The 26,629-nt window shown below is 48.0% G+C and overlaps 1 protein-coding gene across 4 annotated transcripts in view; it reads left to right on the top strand.

The window, feature by feature from the left end:
• Nucleotides 1-26,629, top strand: part of CLSPN (claspin) — a 410,714-nt gene that overhangs the window by 300,012 nt on the left and 84,073 nt on the right. For all 4 annotated transcript variants that reach the window (XM_063954464.1, XM_063954465.1, XM_063954463.1 and 1 more), the window contains exon 18: nt 19,443-19,537. In XM_063954464.1, coding sequence (XP_063810534.1) covers nt 19,443-19,537 — 95 coding nt within the window. The remainder of the gene's footprint in view (nt 1-19,442; nt 19,538-26,629) is intronic.

The following is a 26,629-nucleotide window of genomic DNA, read 5'->3' as shown; positions in this document are numbered from 1 at the left end:
ACACGTTACATGATTGAGGCTATGGAAAATGTTTTTACACATTTCTGATAATACCAGTACCACTAAAAAGGGTATTATGTTGGGTGAGAAAAAACTGCCTGTAGTTTTTCCTGCATCTGAGGAATTAAATGAAGTGTGTGATGATGCGTGGGTTTCCCCCGATAAAAACTGTTAATTCCTAAAAAGTTATTAGCATCATACCCCTTCCCGCCAGAGGATAGGGCACGTTGGGAAACACCCCTTAGGGTGAATAAAGCGCTCACACGCTTGTCTAAACAGGTGGCACTATCGTCCCCGGATACGGCCGCCCTTAAGGAACCTGCTGACAGAAAGCAGTAAAATATCCTAAAATGTATATACACTCACACGGGTGTGATACTGCGACCAGCAATCGCCTCAGCCTGGATGTGCAGTGCTGGGGTGGCTTGGTCGGATTCCCTGACTGACAATATTGATACCCTAGATAGGGACAGTATATTACTAACTATAGAGCATTTAAAAGATGCATTTCTATATATGCGTGATGCACAGAGGGATATTTGCCGACTGGCATCAAGAGTAAGTGCGCTGTCCATTTCTGCCAGAAGAGGGTTATGGACAAGACAGTGGTCAGGTGATGCTGATTCCAAAAGGCATATGGAAGTATCGCCTTATAAAAGGGAGGAGTTATTTGGGGTAGGTCTAACAGACCTGGTGGCCACGGCAACGGCTGGAAATCCACAATTTTACCCCAGGTAGCTTCTCAACCTAAGAAGACGCCGTATTATCAGGCGCAGTCCTTTCGGCCCCATAAGGGCAAGCGGGCAAAAGGCGCCTCATTTCTGCCCCGTGGCAGAGGGAGAGGAAAAAGGCTGCAGCAAACAGCCAATTCCCAGGAACAAAAGCCCTCCGCAAAGTCCTCAGCATGACGCTGGGGCTTTACAAGCGGTCTCAGGCACGGTGGGGGCCCGTCTCAAGAAATTTGAGACGTCTCCCCCTCGCCGTTTCATAAAGTCTGCTTTACCGACGTCTCCCTCAGACAGGGAGACAGTATTGCAAGCCATTCACAGGCTGTATTCCCAGCAGGTGATAATCAAGGTACCCCTCCTGCAACAGGGAAAGGGGTACTATTCCACACTATTTGTGGTACCGAAGCCGGACGGCTCGGTGAGACCAATTTTAAATCTAAAATCCTTGAACACTTACATACAAAGGTTCAAATTCAAGATGGAGTCACTCAGAGCAGTGATTGCAAACCTGGAAGAAGGGGACTATATGGTCTCTCTGGACATCAAAGATGCTTACCTACATGTCCCAATTTACCCTTCTCCAAGGGTACCTCAGGTTTGTGGTACAGAACTGTCACTATCAGTTTCAGACGCTGCCGTTTGGATTGTCCACGGCACCCCGGGTCTTTACCAAGGTAATGGCCGAAATGATGATACTCCTTCGAAAGAAGGGAGTTTTAGTTATCCCTTACTTGGACGATCTCCTGATAAGGGCAAGATCCAGGGAACAGTTGGAAGTCGGGGTAGCACTATCTCAGATAGTACTGCGGCAGCACGGTTGGATTCTCAATATTCCAAAATCGCAGCTGATCCCGACGACACGCCTTCTATTCCTAGGGATGATCCTGGACACAGTCCAGAAAAAGGTGTTTTCTCCCGGAGGAGAAAGCCAGGGAGTTATCCGAACTAGTCAGAAACCTCCTAAAACCAGGCCAAGTGTCAGTGCATCAGTGCACAAGGGTCCTGGGAAAAATGGTGGCTTCCTACGAAGCAATTCCATTCGGCAGATTCCACGCAAGAACTTTCCAGTGGGACCTGCTGGACAAATGGTCCGGATCGCATCTTCAGATGCATCAGCGGATAACCCTGTCACCAAAGACAAGGGTGTCTCTCCTGTGGTGGTTGCAGAGTGCTCATCTTCTAGAGGGCCGCAGATTCGGCATTCAGGACTGGGTCCTGGTGACCACGGATGCCAGCCTGCGAGGCTGGGGAGCAGTCACACAGGGAAGAAATTTCCAGGGCTTGTGGTCAAGCCTGGAGACATCACTTCACATAAATATTTTGGAGCTAAGGGCCATTTACAATGCCCTAAGCCAAGCAAGACCTCTGCTTCAAGGTCAGCCGGTGCTGATCCAGTCGGACAACATCACGGCAGTCGCCCACGTAAACAGACAGGGCGGCACAAGAAGCAGGAGGGCAATGGCAGAAGCTGCAAGGATTTTCGCTGGGCGGAAAATCATGTGATAGCACTGTCAGCAGTGTTCATTCCGGGAGTGGACAACTGGGAAGCAGACTTCCTCAGCAGACACGACCTCCACCCGGGAGAGTGGGGACTTCACCCAGAAGTCTTCCACATGATTGTAAACCATTGGGAAAAACCAAAGGTGGACATGATGGCTTCCCGCCTAAACAAAAAATTGGACAGATATTGCGCCAGGTCAAGGGACCCTCAGGCAATAGCTGTGGACGCTCTGGTAACACCGTGGGTGTACCAGTCAGTGTATGTGTTCCCTCCTCTTCCTCTCATACCAAAAGTACTGAGAATTATAAGACGGAGGGGAGTAAGAACTATACTCGTGGCTCCGGATTGGCCAAGAAGGACTTGGTACTCGGAACTTCAAGAGATGCTCACGGAGGACCCGTGGCCTCTACCTCTAAGAAGGGACTTGCTCCAGCAAGGACCCTGTCTATTCCAAGACTTACCGCGGCTGCGTTTGACGGTAGGGCGGTTGAACGCCGGATCCTGAAGGAAAAAGGCATTCCGGATGAAGTCATCCCTACCCTGGTCAAGCCAGGAAGGATGTAACCGCAAAGCATTATCACCGCATTTGGCGAAAATATGTTGCGTGGTGCGAGGCCAGTAAGGCCCCGATGGAGGAATTTCAGCTAGGTCGATTCCTGCATTTCCTGTAAACAGGAGTGTCTATGGGCCTAAAATTGGGGTCCATTAAGGTTCAAATTTCGGCCCTGTCAATTTTCTTCCAGAAAGAACTAGCTTCACTACCTGAAGTTCAGACGTCTGTAAAAGGGGTACTGCATATACAGCCTCCTTTTGTGCCTCCAGTGGCACCTTGGGATCTCAATGTAGTTTTGGGGTTCCTAAAGTCACATTGGTTTGAACCACTTGAATCTGTGGAGTTAAAATATCTCACATGGAAAGTGGTCATGTTGTTGGCCCTGGCCTCGGCCAGGCACGTGTCAGAATTGGCGGGCTTTATCCTGTAAAAGCCCTTATCTGATCTTCCATTCAGACAGGGCGGAATTGAGGACTCGTCCTCATTTTCTCCCTAAGGTGGTTTCAGTGTTTCATCTGAACCAACCTATTGTGGTACTTGCGGCTACTAGTGACTTGGAGGACTCCAAGTTGTTGGACGTAGTCAGGGCCTTGAAAATATATGTTTCCAGGACGGCTGGAGTCAGGAAATCTGACTCGCTGTTTATCCTGTATGCACCCAACAAGCTGGGTGCTCCTGCTTCTAAGCAGACTTTTGCTCGTTGGATTTGTAGTACAATTCAGCTTGCACATTCTGTGGCAGGCCTGCCACAGCCAAAATCTGTAAAAGCCCATTCCACAAGGAAGGTGGGCTCATCTTGGGCGGCTGCCCGAGGGGTCTCGGCGTTACAACTTTGCCGAGCAGCTACTTGGTCAGGGGCAAACACGTTTGCTAAATTCTACAAATTTGATACCCTGGCTGAGGAGGACCTGGAGTTCTCTCATTCGGTGCTGCAGAGTCATCCGCGCACTCCCGCCCGTTTGGGAGCTTTGGTATAATCCCCATGGTCCTTACGGAGTTCCCAGCATCCACTAGGACGTCAGAGAAAATAAGAATTTACTTACCGATAATTCTATTTCTCGTAGTCCGTAGTGGATGCTGGGCGCCCATCCCAAGTGCGGATTGTCTGCAATACTTGTACATAGTTATTGTTACAAAAATCGGGTTATTATTGTTGTGAGCCATCTTTTCAGAGGCTCCTCTGTTATCATGCTGTTAACTGGGTTCAGATCACAGGTTGTACGGTGTGATTGGTGTGGCTGGTATGAGTCTTACCCGGAATTCAAAATCCTTCCTTATTGTGTACGCTCGTCCGGGCACAGTATCCTAACTGAGGCTTGGAGGAGGGTCATAGGGGGAGGAGCCAGTGCACACTAGGTAGTCCTAAAGCTTTACTTTTGTGCCCAGTCTCCTGCGGAGCCGCTATTCCCCATGGTCCTTACGGAGTTCCCAGCATCCACTACGGACTACGAGAAATAGAATTATCGGTAAGTAAATTCTTATTTTATATATATTTATAAATTTTTATATATATATAACAACCACTTCACTCCAAAACTCCAGAAGTCCCGCAGGACCGGCTTGCTCAGGTGCCTTCCTTTGGGGGGTCACCCCAGTACACGAACAGAAACAAATAAGGCGGCACTCAAAGGCTTGGAAAAAGCATCAAACGTGTATTTAGTACTATCTACGTTTCGGGGACCACCTCCCCTTCGTCAGGATTACTGCACAAGTGAACAAAACAGCCTTAAATAGCAATAAACTTACCCCCTTACAAGATTCCCCACGCTCGTTCTCCGCTGGCCACGCCACTCGGGCGTCCCGTCCGGCGTCACCGCTCGCTCCGGCGGAACCGGAAGTGACGTCGCGGCTCCCTCCTGTGTGGCCATGGAGACGCTAAACAAAACAAACATCATGTGTAAAAACCATTGTGTCTATAAGTAAGACTAGCATAAACTGCATTACAGATAAAAAGTGCACATAGATGTTAGCATATCAATTCATGATCGTGGTAACCCATCTAAAAGTGCCTAGTGCACGTTTCATGCTTTTTCCAAGCCTTTGAGTGCCGCCTTATTATATATATTGATCATTATCCTATATTAATGGATTATATATCCTACATTTAACTAGTAATTCCAGTAAGTTCAGAGACGTGAATTTTTTTAAAATTAATTATTTACAGAAATAATAAAATATTCTAATTATATTTGTTTCCTTAATTATTGAACAAAACAAACTTAAAATAGACATAATAAAAGGGAAATCTCTGGTGCACTATACAAAAGCAAATTTCTCTGGCTGGGTACACAGGATTATCCACAGGATAACATTGGGATATGGTTAAGCGACAGCGGAAATGGCACCAACACGGTCACAAGCTTTCTGGCCTCCCAGGATGCATCGGGGCCTTCACTATATAGTCCCGCCCACTGACTCAGTCAAATCAGTTATTTGCTTGGTGCAGCAGGAAGCCGCATGGTCACAGGGCTGCTGTGATTAAAGCAGCCTCAAGTTTTTATTATTTTCTTTTCTCTAACGTCCTAGTGGATGCTGGGGACTCCGTAAGGACCATGGGGAATAGACGGGCTCCGCAGGAGACATGGGCACTTAAAGAAATAATTTAGATTCTGGTGTGCTCTGGCTCCTCCCTCTATGTCCCTCCTCCAGACCTCAGTTTGAATCTGTGCCCGGATGAGCTGGGTGCTGTTAAGTGAGCTCTCCCGAGCTTGCTGTAAGAAAGTATTTTGTTAGGTTTTTTATTTTCAGGGAGCTCTGCTGGCAACAGACTCCCTGCATCGTGGGACAGAGGGGAGAGAAGCAGCCCTACTCTCAGAAGCTAGGTCCTGCTTCTTAGGCTATTGGACACCATTAGCTCCAGAGGGATCGTACACAGGATCTCACCCTCGTCGTCCGATCCCAGAGCCGCGCCGCCGCCCCCCTCGCAGAGCCGGAAGACAGAAGCCGGGTGAATGAGAAGCAAGAAGACTTCGAAATCGGCGGCAGAAGACTCCGTTCTTCACATGAGGTAACGCACAGCACTGCAGCTGTGCGCCATTGCTCCAAACACACCTCACATACTCCGGTCACTGTAAGGGTGCAGGGCGCAGGGTGGGGGGGGGCTCCCTGGGCAGCATATGGACCTCTGTTGGCAAAAGTACTCATATATACAGTTGGGCACTGTATATATGTATGAGCCCCCGCCAAAAAGATATGTATTTTAGCGGGACAGAAGCCCGCCGTCGAGGGGGCGGGGCTTCTCCCTCAGCACTCGCCAGCGCCATTTTTTCTTCACAGCTCCGCTGAGAAGAAGCTCCCCAGGCTCTCCCCTGCAGATCACGGTAGAAAAGGGTAAAATGAGGGGGGGGGGGGGGGGGGGGGGCACATAATTAGGCGCTAGAAACACAATATACAGCAGCTACTGGATTAACATTAAGTTACTGTGTTATTCCTGGGTTATATAGCGCTGGGGTGTGTGCTGGCATACTCTCTCTCTGTCTTCAAAAAGGGCATTCCCTGTGTGTGTGGTGTCGGTACGCTTGTGTCGACATGTCTGATGAGGAAGGCTATGTGGAAGCAGAGCGAGCGGGAGCAAATGAATGTGGTGTCTCTGCCGACGGCACCGCCACCTGATTGGATGGATATGTGGAAGGTTTTAAATGATAATGTTAATTCCTTACATAAAAGGTTGGAAAAAGCTGAAGCCTCAGGACAGTCAGGGTCCCGACCCATGCCTGATCCTATGTCGCAGAGGCCGACAGGGTCTCAGAAGCGCCCACTATCCCAAATTATTGACATACCGACATGGATTCTGACTCCAGTGTCTATTACGATGATGCAAAGTTACAGCCAAAGTTGGCTAAATCCATCCGTTATATGATTATAGCTATTAAGGATGTGTTGCACATCACAGAGGAAACCCCAGTCCCTGACAGGAGGGTTCATATGTATGGGGAAAAGAAGCCACAGGTAACTTTTCCCCCCATCACACGAGCTCAATGAGTTATGTGAAAAGGCTTGGGAATCTCCAGATAAGAAACTTCAGATTTCCAAAAGGATTCTTATGGCATATCCTTTCCCGCCAACGGACAGGTTACGCTGGGAATCCTCCCCTAGGGTGGACAAAGCTTTGACACGCTTATCCAAGAAGGTAGCCCTGCCGTCACAGGATACGGCTACCCTCAAAGATGCTGCAGATAGAAAACAGGAGGGTACCCTGAGGCCGGCAATCGCGTCGGCCTGGGTGTGTAGTGCTGTAGCAGCATGGACGGATACCTTATCTGAGGAACTTGATACCTTAGACAAGGATACTATATTAATAACCCTGGGGCATATTAAAGACGCTGTCCTTTATATGAGAGATGCTCAGAGAGACATTAGCCGACTAGGCTCTAGAATAAATGCTATGTCGATTTCTGCCAGAAGGGTCCTGTGGACTCGGCAATGGACAGGTGATGCCGACTCAAAAAGGCACATGGAGGTTTTACCTTACAAGGGTGAGGAATTGTTTGGGGAGGGTCTCTCGGACCTGGTCTCCACAGCTACGGCTGGAAAGTCAAATTTTTTGCCATATGTTTCCTCACAGCCTAAGAAAGCACCGTATTACCAAATGTAGTCGTTTCGATCACAGAAAAACAAGAAAGTCCGAGGTGCGTCCTTTCTTGCCAGGGGCAGGGGCAGAGGAAAGAAGCTGCACAACACAGCTAGTTCCCAGGAACAGAAGTCCTCCCCGGCTTCCACTAAATCCACCGCATGACGCTGGGGCTCCACAGGCGGAGCTAGGCCCGGTGGGGGCGCGTCTCCGAAATTTCAGCCACAAGTAGGTTCACTCCCAGGTGGATCCCTGGGCAATAGATATTGTGTCTCAGGGATACAAGCTGGAATTCGAAGAGATGCCCCCTCACCGATACCTCAAATCGGCCCTGCCAGCTTCCCCCTTAGAAAGGGAAATAGTGTTAACTGCAATTCACAAATTCTATCTTCAACAGGTGGTGGTCAAGGTTCCCCTCCTTCAACAAGGAAAGGGTTATTATTCGACCATGTTTGTGGTACCGAAACCGGACGGTTCGGTCAGACCCATATTGAATTTAAAATCCCTGAACATGTACCTAAAAAGGTTCCGGTTCAAGATGGAATCGCTGAGAGCGGTCATTGCAAGCCTGGAAGGGGGGGATTTTATGGTGTCTCTGGACATAAAGGATGCATACCTTCATGTCCCCATTTATCCACCTCATCAGGCGTACCTCAGATTTGTGGTACAGGATTGTCATTACCAATTTCAGACGTTGCCGTTTGGTCTCTCCACGGCTCCGAGAATATTTACCAAGGTAATGGCGGAAATGATGGTACTCCTGCGGAAGCAAGGGGTCACAATTATCCCATACTTGGACGATCTTCTCATAAAAGCGAGGTCAAGAGAGCAGTTGCTGATCAGCGTAGCACGTTCTCTGGAAGTGTTACGGCAACACGGCTGGATTCTAAATATTCCAAAGTCGCAGTTGGTTCCTACGACTCGTCTGCCTTTCCTGGGCATTATTCTGGACACAGACCAGAAAAGGGTTTACCTCCCGATAGAGAAGGTTCAGGAACTCATGACACTGGTCAGGGACCTATTAAAACCAAAACAGGTGTCGGTGCATCACTGCACTCGAATCCTGGGAAAGATGGTGGCATCATACGAGGCCATTCCCTTCGGCAGGTTCCATGCGAGGACCTTTCAATGGGACTTACTGGACAAATGGTCCGGATCACATCTTCAGATGCATCGGTTAATCACGCTATCCCCCAGGGCCAGGGTGTCTCTCCTGTGGTGGCTGCAGAGTGCTCACCTTCTCGAGAGCCGCAGATTCGGCATTCAGGACTGGGTCCTGGTGACCACGGATGCAAGCCTCCGAGGGTGGGCAGCAGTCACACAGGGAAGAAATTTCCAAGGTCTGTGGTCAAGTCAGGAGACTTGCCTTCATATCAACATCCTGGAACTAAGGGCCATTTACAACGCCCTACGGCAAGCAGAGACCCTGCTTCGTGGTCAACCAGTTCTGATTCAGTCAGACAACATCACCGCTGTGGCTCATGTAAACCGACAAGGGGACTTCATCAAGAAGTCTTCGCACAGGTTGCAAGTCGGTGGGAGCTGCCACAGGTGGACATGTTGGCATCCCGCCTCAGCAAGAAACTACAGAGGTATTGCGCCAGGTCAAGAGACCCTCAGGCGATAGCTGTGGACGCCCTGGTGACACCGCGGGTGTTTCAATCGGTCTATTTATTTCCTCTTCCTCTCATACCCAAGGTGTTGAGAATCATAAGAAAAAGAGGAGTGTGAACAATACTCATTGTTCCGGATTGGCCAAGAAGGACTTGGTGTCCAGATCTGCAAGAAATGCTCACAGAGGATCCGTGGCCTCTTCCTCTAAGACAGGACTTGTTGCAACAAGGGCCCTCTCTGTTCCAAGACTTACCGCGGCTGCGTTTGACGGCATGGCGGTTGAACGCCGGATCCTAGCGGAAAAAGGCATTCCGGATGAGGTCATTCCTACGCTGATAAAGGCTAGGAAGGACGTGACAGCTCAACATTATCACCGTATATGGCGAAAATATGTTGCTTGGTGTGAGGCCAGGAATGCCCCTACGGAGGAATTCCAGCTGGGCCGTTTCCTTCACTTCCTACAGTCAGGAGTGACTTTGGGCCTAAAATTGGGTTCCATTAAGGTCCAGATTTCGGCCCTATCCATTTTATTTCAAAAAGAGCTGGCTTCTCTACCTGAAGTTCAGACGTTTGTGAAGGTAGTGCTGCATATTCAGCCCCCTTTTGTGCCCCCGGTGGCACCTTGGGATCTTAACGTGGTGTTGAGTTTCCTGAAATCCCACTGGTTTGAACCACTCAAAACGGTGGAATTGAAATATCTCACGTGGAAGGTGGTCATGCTACTAGCATTGGCTTCGGCTAGGCGTGTGTCAGAATTAGCGGCTTTGTCACATAAAAGCCCCTATCTGGTTTTCCATGCGGATAGAGCAGAGTTGCGGACCCGTCCACAATTCCTGCCAAAAGTGGTTTCATCTTTTCATATGAACCAACCTATTGTGGTGCCTGTGGCTACTACTGACTTGGAGGATTCCGAGTTGCTTGATGTGGTCAGGGCTTTGAAGGTTTATGTAGCCTGAACGGCTAGTGTCAGGAAAACAGACTTTTTGTTTATCCTGTATGCTTCCAACAAGCTTGGTGCGCCTGCTTCAAAGCAAACTATTGCTCGCTGGATCTGTAACACGATTCAGCAGGCTCATTCTGCGGCTGGATTGCCGCTGCCAAAATCGGTTAAGGCCCATTCCACTAGGAAGGTGGGCTCTTCTTGGGCGGCTGCCCGAGGGGTCTCGGCATTACAGCTGTGCCGAGCGGCTACTTGGTCAGGTTCAAACACTTTTGCAAAGTTCTACAAGTTTGATACCCTGGCTGAGGAGGACCTTGTGTTTGCTCATTCGGTGCTGCAGAGTCATCTGCGCACTCCCGCCCGTTTGGGAGCTTTGGTATAATCCCCATGGTCCTTACGTAGCCCCCAGCATCCACTAGGACGTTAGAGAAAATAAGATTTTACTTACTGGTAAATCTATTTCTCGTAGTCCGTAGTGGATGCTGGGCGCCCGTCCCAAGTGCGGACTTCTTCTGCAATACTTGTATATAGTTATTGCTGCAATAAGGGCTATGTTATTGTTGCATCAGGGTTGAACTGATGCTCTGTTGTTGTTCATACTGTTAACTGGGTAAGTTTATCACAAGTTATACGGTGTGATTGGTGTGGCTGGTATGAATCTTGCCCTGGATTTCCAAAATCCTTTCCTTGTACTGTCAGCTCTTCCGGGCACAGTTTCCATAACTGAGGTCTGGAGGAGGGACGTAGAGGGAGGAGCCAGAGCACACCAGAATCGAAATTCTTTCTTAAAGTGCCCATGTCTCCTGCGGAGCCCGTCTATTCCCCATGGTCCTTACGGAGTCCCCAGCATCCACTACGGACTACGAGAAATAGATTTACTGGTAAGTAAAATCTTATTTTTATAGACTTACTATATTTTTTTGAGCAACTTTTTTAACAGCGTCTTAAACGCATACTAGAAAGTCGCTCCAACTCCTCCCCCCCCGTGTCGCAACAACGCTTACCTTCGCGGTATTAGTGCTGTCTCGACGGGCGTCTGTGTCGGATGTTCTAGCAGGTCCAGCAGATGTAACCAGGCTGTGGCCGGAGCATGGGGGGATGGTATGTCTATGGATTTCCTCTTACTAGAGGGGTCAGGACACCGCTACATTGATTTGGTGGAGACTACAAACAGTGTGTTGATGCGCCGAACATCTCGAGTGCGACAGCGCTACGCTTCAGGGATCATAGGCGCCAGGACTAGGAGTGACCGCGATCCTTAGGGTTTAAGTTAACAGGGGGATTCAGACGCTCTCCTGGCCGCCCCTCCTCCGAGTTCATGACCAGTTTCCGCGTGTCTCCCGTCCATGAACTGAATGACCTCACTTCCGTCTCCGAGGGTACTCGGTCGCAGCTTAGACACTGCGGTTGTGTACACTAGAAATTCCGCCTAGACCGAGTCGCAGGCCTTAGCGTCTGCATACACGTGGAAGTCGCTGAGCGTCCGTGTCAGTCAGTGAGCGACCGTGTCCGTAATCAGTTATCAGGAGCGGTTTTGTACATCAGTAGCGTCTGAATCCACTCAGCGTCTTACGAGCGTATTTGCTTGGATATGGAAGTGTGGTGAGTCTCCCTGTATCCCGCTCTCCGGAGGCAGGGTATACAGTACTAAAAATTCTCTCTACTTAGTATGAATTGTTAATTTTTAGTACCTATTGCATATGAGATCTGTATATTACTGTGTTTTCTACATGTTATGTTGAAAAAGAACCAGTTAAAAACAGAAGTACAATTTTCCTACTTATGTATAAGTTGTTATGGGGGGTTGTATTCTCATATGACAAATGTCTAATGCTTTAACATGTGACTGACTGCTAGTATGTGTGCTGACTTTTCTGTGTAATGTCCCTGTTCTGACCCTCAATTCAGGTGCACTGTGGTCAGATTGATCTCACTTCTATATACTCATATATATATATATATATATATATATATATATATATATAGATATATGTGTGTGTATATATGTGTGTATATATGTGATTTTCAGTCACAATTTGTGTAGTCATTAACAGATTATTACCATGTCATGTACAGTAGATTCAAATACTCCGTATGATGATCAGTCGCAGAGTTTTAGTTCAGAAGATGAGCTGAACTTATTAATGCTGTGAAGGCTGTTCTGTCTTTAGAAGAGCCAGCCAAGACAGTAATAAAATCTAAAGCACCTGCGTTTAAACGAACAAAATCCGTTAAAGCTGAATTCCCAGCGTCAGATGAGCTGATGGAAATGATGGATGAGTCTTGGGCGATGCCCAGTAAGAAATATAAGATTCCAAAAAGATGGGATTCTTATTATCCATTTCCACCTGTGGAGTGTTCAAAAAGAGAAGTTCCTCCAAAAGTAGATGCACATGTTCTGCGACTTGTGCATAAATCTATGGCTTCGGCCTGGGTAGCAAAGGCAATGGGCGAATGGATAGAGGAACTAGAGAATGACATCTCTTCTAGTAGGGAGCAAGAGGATCGTTTTAACCGTTTAAGACAATCTGCCCAATACTTGGAAGAAGCAGCAATTGATGTGGGTACAGTTGCTTCTAAAGCTTCAGCCTTGACAGTAGTCGCTCGCAGAGCAGTTTGGCTACGTACCTGGAAGGCAGATGCGTAATCCAAGAAAGAATTGGAAGCGTTGCCTTTCATTGGTAATATATTGTTTGGAAAACCATTATCTGATATCCTAGAATCAGAGGCTGAATCAAAGAAGGTCAGATTTCCGGCTGCCTATAACCCTAAGTCCAAGGGTCTAAAATTTTGCTCGTTTCGTTGGCAAAGCGAAAGCTAAAGAGGAGCTTAAGCAACCCCAGTTTAAAACCAGGGGTAGGAAGCAGTGGGCTAGCAAAAAGCCAGCTTCCAAGCCTGAACAGAAACAGTCAGCCTGAAGAGACGGGCCTCCGCCTGGAGGATTCCAGGGTTGGGGGCCGACTCCTTCATTTTGCACACATATGCAACAGTCAACAACAGATGCTTGGGTGCAGAAGGTGGTATCTCAGGGGTATGGGTTCCCATTCAGGAGGCAGCCTCCTCAAAGATTTTTTTGCACCAGTCCGTCTCGTATAGAGTCGAAGGCCAATGCCCTGCAAGAAGCAGTCCAAAAATGACTGCAGTCAGGTGTGATTGTCCCAGTACCTCCATCACAAAGGGGACAGGGGTTTTACTCCTATCTGTTTCTAATCCAGAAGCCAAATGGGTCATATTGACCAATTCTCAATATGAAAATGTTGAACAAATACATTTGGATCCCGAAGTTCCACATGGAGACGTTACACTCCATAATGTTGGCTATGGAACCGGGAGATTACATGGTATCTCTGGATGTACGGGATGCTTACCTACATGTGCCTATAGCACTGTCGCATCAGTGTTACCTCAGGTTTGCCATCCTCCAGGAACATTTTCAGTTCCAAGCCTTGCCCTTTGGGCTAGCAACAGCACCCAGGGTGTTTACCAAAATTATGGTGGTTATGGCAGCTTGTCTGCGCAAACAGGGGATAAGAATATTTCCATACCTCGATGACCTATTAATCCTAGCACATTCGCAGGATTTACTTTTGAGCCATCAACAGACAATAGTTTGTTTACAGAGACACGGGTGGCTCATAAATTGGGAAAAGTCGTCTCTGAATCCGTTACAGCGGATGGTTCATTTGGGGGCCATATTGGATTCAGACCTACAGAAAGTTCTCTTACCAGAGAAAAGATAGTCAAGGTGCAGGTCATGGCTCAGGAAGCGTTGCACGCCCAGACAATTTCAGTCCATGCAGCAATGCGACTGTTGGGTCTGATGGTATCAACCTTCGACATGGTGGAATATGCGCAATTCCACTCCAGACCATTGCAGCACCTTATTCTAAACAAATGGAACGGAAATCATTATACAATAAAAAAGCAGATAACGTTTTCAGTAAACGTAAAAAGGTCTCTAGCGTGGTGGCTACAGACAGGCCATTTAAACAAGGGGAGACCCTTTTGGATAAAAGAATGGCAAGTCCTGACAACAGATGCCAGCCTGCAAGGCTGGGGGGGGCGGTACTCTGAAGCCTGTGGTTCCAGGGAAAATGGACCGCAAGGGAAAGTCGCCTGCCAATAAATCTGTTGGAAATAAGGGCCATTTATATGGCTGTAGTTCAGGCAATGGACAGTCTCCAAGGAAGACAGGTCCAGATTCGCTCAGACAATGCGACAGCAGTAGCGTAACTCCATCATCAAGGAGGAACTCACAGCAAGAGACTGATGGAGGAAGTAACTCCCATTCTAAGATGGGCAGAACTCCATCTCCCAGCATTGTCAGCAGTGTTTGTCCCAGGTGTACTGAACTGGGAAGCGGATTTTCTCAGTCGATACACCATTCAGGAAACCGAATGGGCATTACACCCAGAAGTGTTTCAGGCAATAGTGAACAGATGGGGTCTACCAGAGATAGACCTCATGGCGTCTCGGCTAAACAACAAAGTTCCAAGGTACGGATCGAGAACAAAGGATCCCGGAGCGGTCCTTGTAGATTCACTGTCAGTAGATTGGAAATTTCGTCTGGCATATCTGTTCCCTCCAATATCTCTGTTACCCAGAGTAGTGAGAAAAATGAAGCAAGCAAAAGGAGCAATATTTCTAATAGCTCCAGCTTGGCCAAGAAGGCATTGGTACACAGATCTACTAAGGATGTCCGTGGAAGTACCAATACTGCTCCCTCAACGTCCAGATCTGCTAATGCAGGGTCCTTGTTGGCACAGCCATCTGGATAGTCTGCCTTTGACGGCGTGGCTATTGAAACCTCTATCTTAGAAGCTAGAGGATTTTCGAAACAAGTAATCCAAACTATGCTTAGAGCAAGAAAGCCTTCTTCAGCTCATGTGTATCATAGAATATGGCAAGCCTATATTCATTGGTGTACTGGAAATTTTTTTAATCCACAATCTTTTAAAGTATCCAGGATTTTGGATTTCCTTCAAGCAGGATTGGATAAAGGTTTGAAAGTGGCTTCCTTGTGTCAAAGTCGAAAAATATCATGATGCATGCCCCTTGTACTAACCCCACATGCACGCTGCTCGTGCACTTGTTCCCCCGTGCGTGCACATCCCCGCAAGTTGCGTAGGATCGCTCCGGCGATCGTGCGCATGAGATGTGTATTTACGGCGGAGTTTGTGAGTGTAGTGTGCGACTCGATCGTAGCATATTTAACCCAAATAGTGCATTTTGTAGTTAATATTCCCTTAGACCATGTCAGCGAGTATGATTAGTTTAAACTCTTCCTGGACAGAGAGATTCCTCTTTGCATGATGGGAAGGGTCAGATAAAGGTTGAAAGGTGGTGTCTAGTATCCAGCTGTAGGGTATTTTAAGAGTAACATTCCGGTGTTAGTTAGGAAAGGATCGCTCGCTCCTGCGTATAGTTATGTTCAGAAGTAGATTATGAACTTTAACTGTATTTGCTGTAAATTACACATGCGGCGGGAATCCTGCAGATACCTCCCACCAGAGCAGTTGGGGAAAGACACAGCCCACCTGTTCAAATCCACCTATGACCTTTGCTGTAATGTAGAGACACATCCCTGTGTCCAATGAACAATGAGATACAGGTACCATTGTATTGTGAATGTATGTTGTGTATATAAAGACCACTGTTGCCTGGCCAGCCTCATGTCTCTGAAGGCTTTCTACCTGATAGCTGAGGACTGGATTCCAGGTCGCCCATGCGAAAGATTCCCCACGTATGTAAATTCTCTGTAGCCATTGTTCGCCATTGTTCATGTTATTCTCTGTTATTATGTTAGATTTCTATGTTAGTTTGTAGTGTATGATTTGTACTGTTTTTCCCCTTTTACTCTGAATAATCCACGGCAGTGTTAGAGCTGCTGCGGTTATAACCAAACCCGGTGTTGTGTTTTCACTTTCCTGCAAAGGGCTCTCTTAGCGTCTCAATCGCTCAAACAGCATACACCTTGTTAAGGGTTTTAAACGTTACATCATTACAGTACTTGGTTATTAAGGTTTAGAGTATAAGTATATTCTTACTGTGTTTTATTAACAAGGTTTAAAGGTTATCGACTGTGTCTGCGCCCGCTGTGTGTATTCCGTACACCCAGCGCAGCGTGTGTACGCCAAGTGCGTACCACGTGCGGGACTCTGTACGCAAATAGCGTACAAAGTTCGTAGCACGTGGTCTAGCGGCCATAGCGGCTCCACGGTAATAGTGTATAGCTTTATGTTTAAAGATAATAATTGACATTATCACTTGAGAGTTCAAGTATCAGCATTAACTGTATGGTTTCAGCGAAAGATTGCTGATTTACACGATGTACGTACTTTCTTTCAGGGAGTGGTACATATTCAACCTCCATTTGTTCCTCCTGCAGCTCCTTGGGATTTGAATTTAGTTCTTAAATTCCTCCAGGGTCCTCCGTTTCAACCACTTAAGAGCAGATCTTAAATGGTTAACGGCTAAAGTACTTTTTCTACTGGCAATGGCGTCAGCCAGAAGAGTGTCAGATTTGTGAGCGTTATCGTGTAAGTCTCCTTTCCTAAGTTTTTTTCCAGACAGAGCAGTTCTCAGAACGAGATCTGGTTATCTTCCAAAGGTGGTATCAAAGTTTCAGCTGAATGAAGAGATTGTAGTCCCAGCTTTTCAGGTATCGGGACTTTCTGCGGGAGAAGCGTCGCTGGACGTAGTCCGAGCTTTAAGAATCTACATAGATCGTACTAGTGCATCAGGAATACAGATTCTCTCTTCATCCTCTACGGATTTTATAGAAGAGGATGGCCTGCTAGTAAAAAGATGCTGGCGAGATGGCTCCGAATGGTAATATCAGAAGCTTATTCTCATGCAGATCTCCCTACTCCGGCTAATGTGTCTGCTCACTCTACACGTAAGGTAGGTCCTTCTTGGGCAGCACAACAGGGTGCTTCAGCAGAACAGATGTGTAAGGCAGCCACATGGTCTTCCATTAACACATTCATTAGACATTATGCCTTGGATACTTTTTTGACGCTGACTTCAGGCGAAAGGTCCTCCTGTGTAATCAGGAGCATCCCCACCACTAGAATTGGCTTTGGGAATCCCAATGTTATCCTGTGGATAATCCTGTGGACCCAGCCAGAGAAATATACGTTATGGTAAGAACTTACCGTTGATAACGTGATTTCTCTTATATCCACAGGGATCCCACCCTGACGCACCTAATTTTAGGATCTTGACAATCACTAAACCCCTTCCTCCTTGTATGGAAGGGTGTGCATGTGTGTTCTGATCGCTTAAACAGGTCTCTACCTGATGCTCCTGCCTAAATCGCTGTGGAAAGAACTGATTTGACTGAGTCAGTGGGCGGGACTATATGGTGAAGGCCCCGATGCATCCTGGGAGGCCAGAAAGCTCGTGACCGTGTTGGTGCCATTTCCGCTGTCGCTCAACCATATCCCAATGTTATCCTGTGGATACCTGTGGACATAAGAGAAATCACGTTATCAATGGTAAGTTTTTACCATAACGTATATATGTGTATAAATGGGTGAATCAGAAAACAATACAGGTTAAAAATGTGGATTTCTTGGTCCTATATGCAGTTTTGTAGGTAGTGAACCACAGAGCAACTGTTTCAAAGATAGCAATCCAAAGTTTCTGTAAAGTCCCTAAATGGGTTTGTAACTGCCATGCTAGCAAAAATGTTGAGTACTTACTGTGAGTGCCCCATCTTATTGCAGGGGATCCTTTGTCGTAGCTGTTGTCACAGCTTCCATGCTCTGCTGTGTAGAGTACTGCTATTTTTCAGCTTGTCAAGTATGCCGATACGGTCTCCAGAGTGTACTAGGCTTCTCTTCCTTTCTCCCAGGGGACACTGCACCTTGTGAATCAATCCATATTGGTTGTGTCTCAACTACTTGTTTCACTCAATAGGGCTTCCGTAGGGTGTGTTCATGGTTGTTGTGTGGTCTCTTAAAAGCCCCATTCAAATTGGTTGCCAAGGCAATATTTTCTATGTGCGTTTGTAGTCCATATAGATAAGGGCACTGCAATAGTAATGCATATGTCTAATTTACAGGGTACAAAGCTTGTGTAATGTTTTATATCTTGTTTGTTAATTTAAAAACATGCTGTTCAAAATATTGCTGGAATCTATTAAAATAAACATGATTGTCCATTACCAAGTTCATCTTCATCTCTTTAGACAATTAGTCCTAGATATTCTAAATGGAGTCGATGCCAGTTTAAAAAAAAATAAAAAAAAAAGTCAGTTGCTGGCTCTGAGTTGACTGGAGCATGACATTTATGGCAATTGATTTCCAATCTTTTGAAATTTGAGCAGTCACTAAAGACTTTGGGGTCTATTCATGAACCAGTGAAAAGTGTGAAGTGAGTCTGTGGAGAAGTTACCCATGCTAACCAATCAGCTTCTCCGAACAATTGTATAGTATGCAAATTATAAATGTTACTTCAATGCTGATTGGTTGCCATTAGCAACTTCTCGACCGGCTCACTTCTCCACTTTTTTCACTGCTTCATGAATAGACCCCTTTAAACTTAAACATCCGGTTGGAAAGAGAGATTACTGTTGATAAGGGCAGACAGAGTTAAACTAGGTAATAACGACTGACATGTTGATGGACCAGTCGTCGCACAGTCTGAGTGGCTATTCCAGGTAAGTATACACATTTGTTGATTGGCCGATCAACGTCTTGGTCTGGGCACCGAGCTGAGCGGGTATTTGAGTTTCCCGCGCAGCTGTGACATAAGCCACCTGCAGCTGAACACCCAGCCATATGCACCAATATATGTGAAGATGTATCTGCTTTGCAGCACAGCCGGCTCAATATGTCTGTGAACGACATTGTTCAAACATATCGGGGGTGCACACCTGCTGACGGGCTTGTTATACATCAGACATTTGATATAATAGGCCATTATGTACCCAGCTTAAGTTTATATTCCTGACCTCCCCCTGAATTGGGGTTTGAAGGAATAGTTTTCATGAGACTACCATTTGAAAGATGTCAGTAGATGGATGTGCCAAATCAGTTTGTTTTGGTATTCAGTACCATTGGGATTATTCAAAGAGTGAGTACACACTATGCCGATATAGTCAAGGAAATGTTTCTGGCCAAATCGGAATGACCTATCTGATTGTGTGTATGCCCGATTGCTTGCTACCGCGCGGCATGATGCAGGGTCCCGCCTGGTGTCAGATTGACTGAGAACACATCGCTCTGGAAAACACTGCTATGTAGCATTTCGTATGCAGATACAGCCAAACTTGCACACAGAATATAGGCATGCCACATATAATTTTTATGAGCAGAGTGTACTTGTATGTCTTATTTGCATAGTGATGTGAAAAAGACACATTTGTGGGGTAAAAAACACACAAATATTTCCAGTGTCCGTAAACATGCTCACAACTAGGAGCGACTAGAAGGTCTATTTAACGTTCCTGCAGCAATGATTTAGGAGGACACATCTGGATGTGCTTTTTTCCTTTGTTTTTATGTGCTAAATTTATTTATGTAATCTAGGAGGAAGGAATAAGTGAGGCAGATGGAGAAAATGAAGACTTTGTGGAGGAGGATGATGAAGATAAAAGAAAAGTGCAGGGGAAGAAAAGAAAGCTGTAAGTAGTTTCTGCAGGAGTTCCAAGAGGCAAAAAAAATATTTAAAAAATCTGGCTGATCTTTCAAGATGTTACTTACTGGGCCCATTTTCTGCAGGAGTTCCAAGAGGCAAAAAAAATATTTAAAAAATCTGGCTGATCTTTCAAGATGTTACTTACTGGGCCCATATCTCATCACTGAACCATGTCCACTGCCATAACTTGGCAGTGTGAGGAGTGGATGGTCAAGACAGGTCATGGGTAAATTGAAGCTAAGCTACCCCGTTCATAGCAGTGATAGCAAATACGCTGTATAGAGTGCCCTTTACCCTGTAATGGCTGGTTTCACTTTTAAGAAATGAGCGGTTGCCAAATTAAACACTATAACCCAGGGGAGGCCAACCAGTCAGAAACAAAGAGCCAAAAAACTTGTTAGGCACGTCACAGAGGCGACATCACACATGCACAAATGGGGTGTGGCCACGCCTCTGGTATAAAATACATTTAAAAAGCCAGATCCACATAAAATAAATTTTTAAAGCCAGATCAAACATAAAATACATTTAAAAAGCCACTTCCACATCATTTCAGCCAGCTACCTCATGTGTCACTCATGCTAGCACACTCCTACAGTATGTCACTACAGCCAGCTCCCCCATGAGTCACTCCTGCCAGCACTCTCCTGTGTCACTCCTGCCAGGACCCACATATGTCACTACAGCCCCTCTGAAAATACACCTCATGCCATTGCAGCAGCCCCTTATGTGTCCTCTGTTTGCCAGTGGGTGTCTCACCTCTGGTATCTGGCTCTCTCAGTTCTCAGTCTCCGTAGTGCTGCTGCTGCCTGTCTGGCTGGAGTGCAGCAGTTTCCGGATCTGTTGTGGTCATGTGACTTCGAGTATCAGGAGCCACATTTGACTAAAGAAAGAGCCACATGAGGCTCAAGAGCCACAGGTTGGCCACCGCTGCTATAACCTGACTCTGTGCATCCACCCCCGAGCCATTCACCATGCCACCTGCAGGTGTCTCACTTCCACCAGTGCTCTGCTCTGATTTTTGAATCCACTTTTCAGCAGCGCCTCTGCATCCTCCTCTTGCTCTGCACACCTTGGCTGTCTACCCTTATCCCCTCCCTACCACGAGTACTGCCTGCCCCTAACACCCTCTTTGCCTCAAGTACTGCCTGCCCCTAACACCCTCTTTGCCTCAAGTAATGCCTGCCCCAAACACCCTCTTTGCCTCAAGTAATGCCTGCCCCAAACACCCTCTTTGCCTCAAGTACTGCCTGCCCCAAACACCCTCTTTGCCTCAAGTACTGCCCCCACTGCTATCAACCCTTGCTTGCTCCCAGTATTGCACTAACTGCTCTCTCCATTTATCCATCCCCTCACTATACCCCAAATGCCACCTGCCCTTAACGCCCTGTATGCCCTCCCTATACCCCAAATGCCACCTGCCCTTAAAGCCCTGTATCCCCTCCCTATACCCCAAATGCCACCTGCCTCAACTCCTAGCTGTACCCCCAACTGCTGCCGGCCCCCAACACTGTCCTGCTGTCTACCCTTACCCCCCCCCCGTATTGCACTAACTGCTCTCTCCATTTATCCATCCCCTCACTATACCCCATATGCCACCTGCCCTTAACGCCCTGTATCCCCTCCCTATACCCCAAATGCCACCTGCCCTTAACGCCCTGTATCCCCTCCCTATACCCCAAATGCCACCTGCCCTTAACGCCCTGTATCCCCTCCCTATACCCCAAATGCCACCTGCCCTTAACGCCCTGTATCCCCTCCCTATACCCCAAATGCCACCTGCCCTTAACGCCCTGTATCCCCTTCCTATACCCCAAATGCCACCTGCCCTTAACGCCCTGTATCCCCTTCCTATACCCCCCAAATGCCACCTGCCTCAACTCCTAGCTCTACCCCCAACTGCTGCCGGCCCCCAACATCGTCCTGCTGTCTACCCTCACACCCTTACCCCCCCCCCCCCCCCCCCCCCCCCCAAGTATTGCACTAACTGCTCTCTCCATTTATCCATCCCCTCACTATACCCCAAATGCCACCTGCCCTTAACGCCCTGTATCCCCTCCCTATACCCCAAATGCCACCTGCCCTTAACGCCCTGTATCCCCTCCCTATACCCCAAATGCCACCTGCCCTTAACGCCCTGTATCCCCTCCCTATACCCCAAATGCCACCTGCCCTTTACGCCCTGTATCCCCTCCCTATACCCCAAATGCCACCTGCCCTTAACGCCCTGTATCCCCTCCCTATACCCCAAATGCCACCTGTCCTTAACGCCCTGTATCCCCTTCCTATACCCCAAATGCCACCTGCCTCAACTCCTAGCTCTACCCCCAACTGCTGCCGGCCCCCAACACTGTCCTGCTGTCTACCCTTACCCCCCCCCCCCAGTATTGCACTAACTGCTCTCTCCATTTATCCATCCCCTCACTATACCCCAAATGCCACCTGCCCTTAACGCCCTGTGTCCCCTCCCTATACCCCAAATGCCACCTGCCCTTTACGCCCTGTATCCCCTCCCTATACCCCAAATGCCACCTGCCCTTAACGCCCTGTATCCCCTCCCTATACCCCAAATGCCACCTGCCCTTAACGCCCTGTATCCCCTCCCTATACCCCAAATGCCACCTGCCCTTAACGCCCTGTATCCTTTCCCTATACCCCAAATGCCACCTGCCCTTAACGCCCTGTATCCCCTCCCTATACCCCAAATGCCACCTGCCCTTAACGCCCTGTATCCCCTCCCTATACCCCAAATGCCACCTGCCCTTAACGCCCTGTATCCCCTCCCTATACCCCAAATGCCACCTGCCCTTAACGCCCTGTATCCCCTCCCTATACCCCAAATGCCACCTGCCCTTAACGCCCTGTATCCCCTCCCTATACCCCAAATGCCACCTGCCCTTAACGCCCTGTATCCCCTCCCTATACCCCAAATGCCACCTGCCCTTAACGCCCTGTATCCCCTTCCTATACCCCCCAAATGCCACCTGCCTCAACTCCTAGCTCTACCCCCAACTGCTGCCGGCCCCCAACACCGTCCTGCTGTCTACCCTCACACCCTTACCCCCCCCCCCCCCCAAGTATTGCACTAACTGCTCTCTCCATTTATCCATCCCCTCACTATACCCCAAATGCCACCTGCCCTTAACGCCCTGTATCCCCTCCCTATACCCCAAATGCCACCTGCCCTTAACGCCCTGTATCCCCTCCCTATACCCCAAATGCCACCTGCCCTTAACGCCCTGTATCCCCTTCCTATACCCCAAATGCCACCTGCCTCAACTCCTAGCTCTACCCCCAACTGCTGCCGGCCCCCAACACTGTCCTGCTGTCTACCCTTACCCCCCCCCCCCCCAGTATTGCACTAACTGCTCTCTCCATTTATCCATCCCCTCACTATACCCCGAATGCCACCTGCCCTTAACGCCCTGTGTCCCCTCCCTATACCCCAAATGCCACCTGCCCTTAACGCCCTGTATCCCCTTCCTATACCCCAAATGCCACCTGCCCTTAACGCCCTGTATCCCCTTCCTATACCCCAAATGCCACCTGCCCTTAACGCCCTGTATCCCCTTCCTATACCCCAAATGCCACCTGCCCTTAACGCCCTGTATCCCCTCCCTATACCCCAAATGCCACCTGCCCTTAACGCCCTGTATCCCCTCCCTATACCCCAAATGCCACCTGCCCTTAACGCCCTGTATCCCCTCCCTATACCCCAAATGCCACCTGCCCTTAACGCCCTGTATCCCCTCCCTATACCCCAAATGCCACCTGCCCTTAACGCCCTGTATCCCCTCCCTATACCCCAAATGCCACCTGCCCTTAACGCCCTGTATCCCCTCCCTATACCCCAAATGCCACCTGCCCTTAACGCCCTGTATCCCCTCCCTATACCCCAAATGCCACCTGCCCTTAACGCCCTGTATCCCCTCCCTATACCCCAAATGCCACCTGCCCTTAACGCCCTGTATCCCCTCCCTATACCCCAAATGCCACCTGCCCTTAACGCCCTGTATCCCCTCCCTATACCCCAAATGCCACCTGCCCTTAACGCCCTGTATCCCCTCCCTATACCCCCCAAATGCCACCTGCCCTTAACGCCCTGTATCCCCTTCCTATACCCCCCAAATGCCACCTGCCTCAACTCCTAGCTCTACCCCCAACTGCTGCCGGCCCCCAACACCGTCCTGCTGTCTACCCTCACACCCTTACCCCCCCCCCCCCAAGTATTGCACTAACTGCTCTCTCCATTTATCCATCCCCTCACTATACCCCAAATGCCACCTGCCCTTAACGCCCTGTATCCCCTCCCTATACCCCAAATGCCACCTGCCCTTAACGCCCTGTATCCCCTCCCTATACCCCAAATGCCACCTGCCCTTAACGCCCTGTATCCCCTTCCTATACCCCAAATGCCACCTGCCTCAACTCCTAGCTCTACCCCCAACTGCTGCCGGCCCCCAACACTGTCCTGCTGTCTACCCTTACCCCCCCCCCCCCCCCCCAGTATTGCACTAACTGCTCTCTCCATTTATCCATCCCCTCACTATACCCCGAATGCCACCTGCCCTTAACGCCCTGTGTCCCCTCCCTATACCCCAAATGCCACCTGCCCTTAACGCCCTGTATCCCCTTCCTATACCCCAAATGCCACCTGCCCTTAACGCCCTGTATCCCCTTCCTATACCCCAAATGCCACCTGCCCTTAACGCCCTGTATCCCCTTCCTATACCCCAAATGCCACCTGCCCTTAACGCCCTGTATCCCCTCCCTATACCCCAAATGCCACCTGCCCTTAACGCCCTGTATCCCCTCCCTATACCCCAAATGCCACCTGCCCTTAACGCCCTGTATCCCCTCCCTATACCCCAAATGCCACCTGCCCTTAACGCCCTGTATCCCCTCCCTATACCCCAAATGCCACCTGCCCTTAACGCCCTGTATCCCCTCCCTATACCCCAAATGCCACCTGCCCTTAACGCCCTGTATCCCCTCCCTATACCCCAAATGCCACCTGCCCTTAACGCCCTGTATCCCCTCCCTATACCCCAAATGCCACCTGCCCTTAACGCCCTGTATCCCCTCCCTATACCCCAAATGCCACCTGCCCTTAACGCCCTGTATCCCCTCCCTATACCCCAAATGCCACCTGCCCTTAACGCCCTGTATCCCCTCCCTATACCCCAAATGCCACCTGCCCTTAACGCCCTGTATCCCCTCCCTATACCCCAAATGCCACCTGCCCTTAACGCCCTGTATCCCCTTCCTATACCCCCCAAATGCCACCTGCCTCAACTCCTAGCTCTACCCCCAACTGCTGCCGTCCCCCAACACCGTCCTGCTGTCTACCCTTACCCCCCCCCCAGTATTGCACTAACTGCTCTCTCCATTTATCCATCCCCTCACTATACCCCAAATGCCACCTGCCCTTAACGCCCTGTTTCCCCTCCCTATACCCCAAATGCCACCTGCCCTTAACGCCCTGTATCCCCTCCCTATACCCCAAATGCCACCTGCCCTTAACGCCCTGTATCCCCTCCCTATACCCCAAATGCCACCTGCCCTTAACGCCCTGTATCCCCTCCCTATACCCCAAATGCCACCTGCCCTTAACGCCCTGTATCCCCTTCCTATACCCCAAATGCCACCTGCCCTTAACGCCCTGTATCCCCTTCCTATACCCCAAATGCCACCTGCCTCAACTCCTAGCTCTGCCCCCAACACAGTCCTGCTGTCTACCCTTACCCCCCCCCCCCCCCCCCCCCCCTCCTCTGTCCTCGACTCATGCCACATGCCCTTAACTTTGACAGGCCTTAAAACGCCCTGAAACGAGTTTCTTTTCCCCGTAATTTCTAGAAAATCACGATAGGGCAGCACCGTGTGTATACAGCTTGCAATACCGATGTGTGGGTCGGTATCGCAAGAAAAAATAGTCTGTGCAGGCAAGGCAATTTTGACTACAAAGTGTACAATCTAGTTTCTAGTATAGGCAAAATTGTATAAAGTCAAAATCGCACATAGTTCAAATCGCACCATGTATATAGTGAATATTGGTGGTTCTGAGCTCCTAGGGGAGTTCAAGGGAAATCGCATAGTCAAAATTGGCATTTAGTCAAAATCTCACCGTATGTATGCACCTGTAGATTAAAGATTTCAAATTATAGGTTAATATAAAAAGTAAATTACGATCTAGTTGAGATTATAAAAAATTAGATTAATATTTCCGAAATATTCAGATAAATATCAATTGAAGTGCTGGTACAGGTAACTAAACGTTAGGTTGACTGCTCATTCCACCTGCTCAGTAGGGTCATTTAGGGCAGCTCAGTGTGGTGCTTCTGCAGAGCAATACTATACATAGACTACATGGTCATCTGCTCTGAGATTTATTCATTTTAACACATGTTATTCATTTCTACACATTTTATTCATTTTTACGTTAAAGTGGTTTAATGAGTGTTAACACACAGAATCTGTATATAAGTTAATGGATTGCTGGAGCAGGTGAAAAAAAAACCCCTGGTAACTCCTGCCTTCAGGGCTAATTGAATAGTGGCGGGGGATCAATTAGCCCACAGTAATTTACCATGGATAATTGAATTCCACCTTTAATATGTAATTGGTGATGGATTCATAAGAATGTATTGTAACGTTTTTAATTCGAGATACTCCCGCACCTGAAGAATAATCCGTATTCTACAGGGAGTATTAATTGCGTAATATTTTATGTTGATAAGCAAATATTTCAACATAAAACGTATATAAATGGTGCTGCTTGTTGATTCATTTGTACATATAGAAACTTCAAGAAGAAAAAAAGGGGAATCAACTTAATAACAGCAGCACTCTTTCCCTTCCACAAGAAAATTAATTCTTTATACTTTTGAATATAATTTTATACATATTTTATTGATATTCTACAAAATCACAAAGACTTTCCAATACCCATATGTGATATATGTAAATTTTAGTATTATCACATATAGTGGATATTATGTCCCCATATTTCATAGGGGTCATGTAAAGTGAAATATAAAATAAATAGAGACAGAATAAAGTGTAGAAAACTAAATAAATT

The sequence above is a fragment of the Pseudophryne corroboree genome, chromosome 2, assembly GCF_028390025.1.
Source record: "Pseudophryne corroboree isolate aPseCor3 chromosome 2, aPseCor3.hap2, whole genome shotgun sequence".
NCBI classification, from domain to species: domain Eukaryota; kingdom Metazoa; phylum Chordata; class Amphibia; order Anura; family Myobatrachidae; genus Pseudophryne; species Pseudophryne corroboree.
This window is presented reverse-complemented; position numbering and strand designations above follow the sequence as displayed.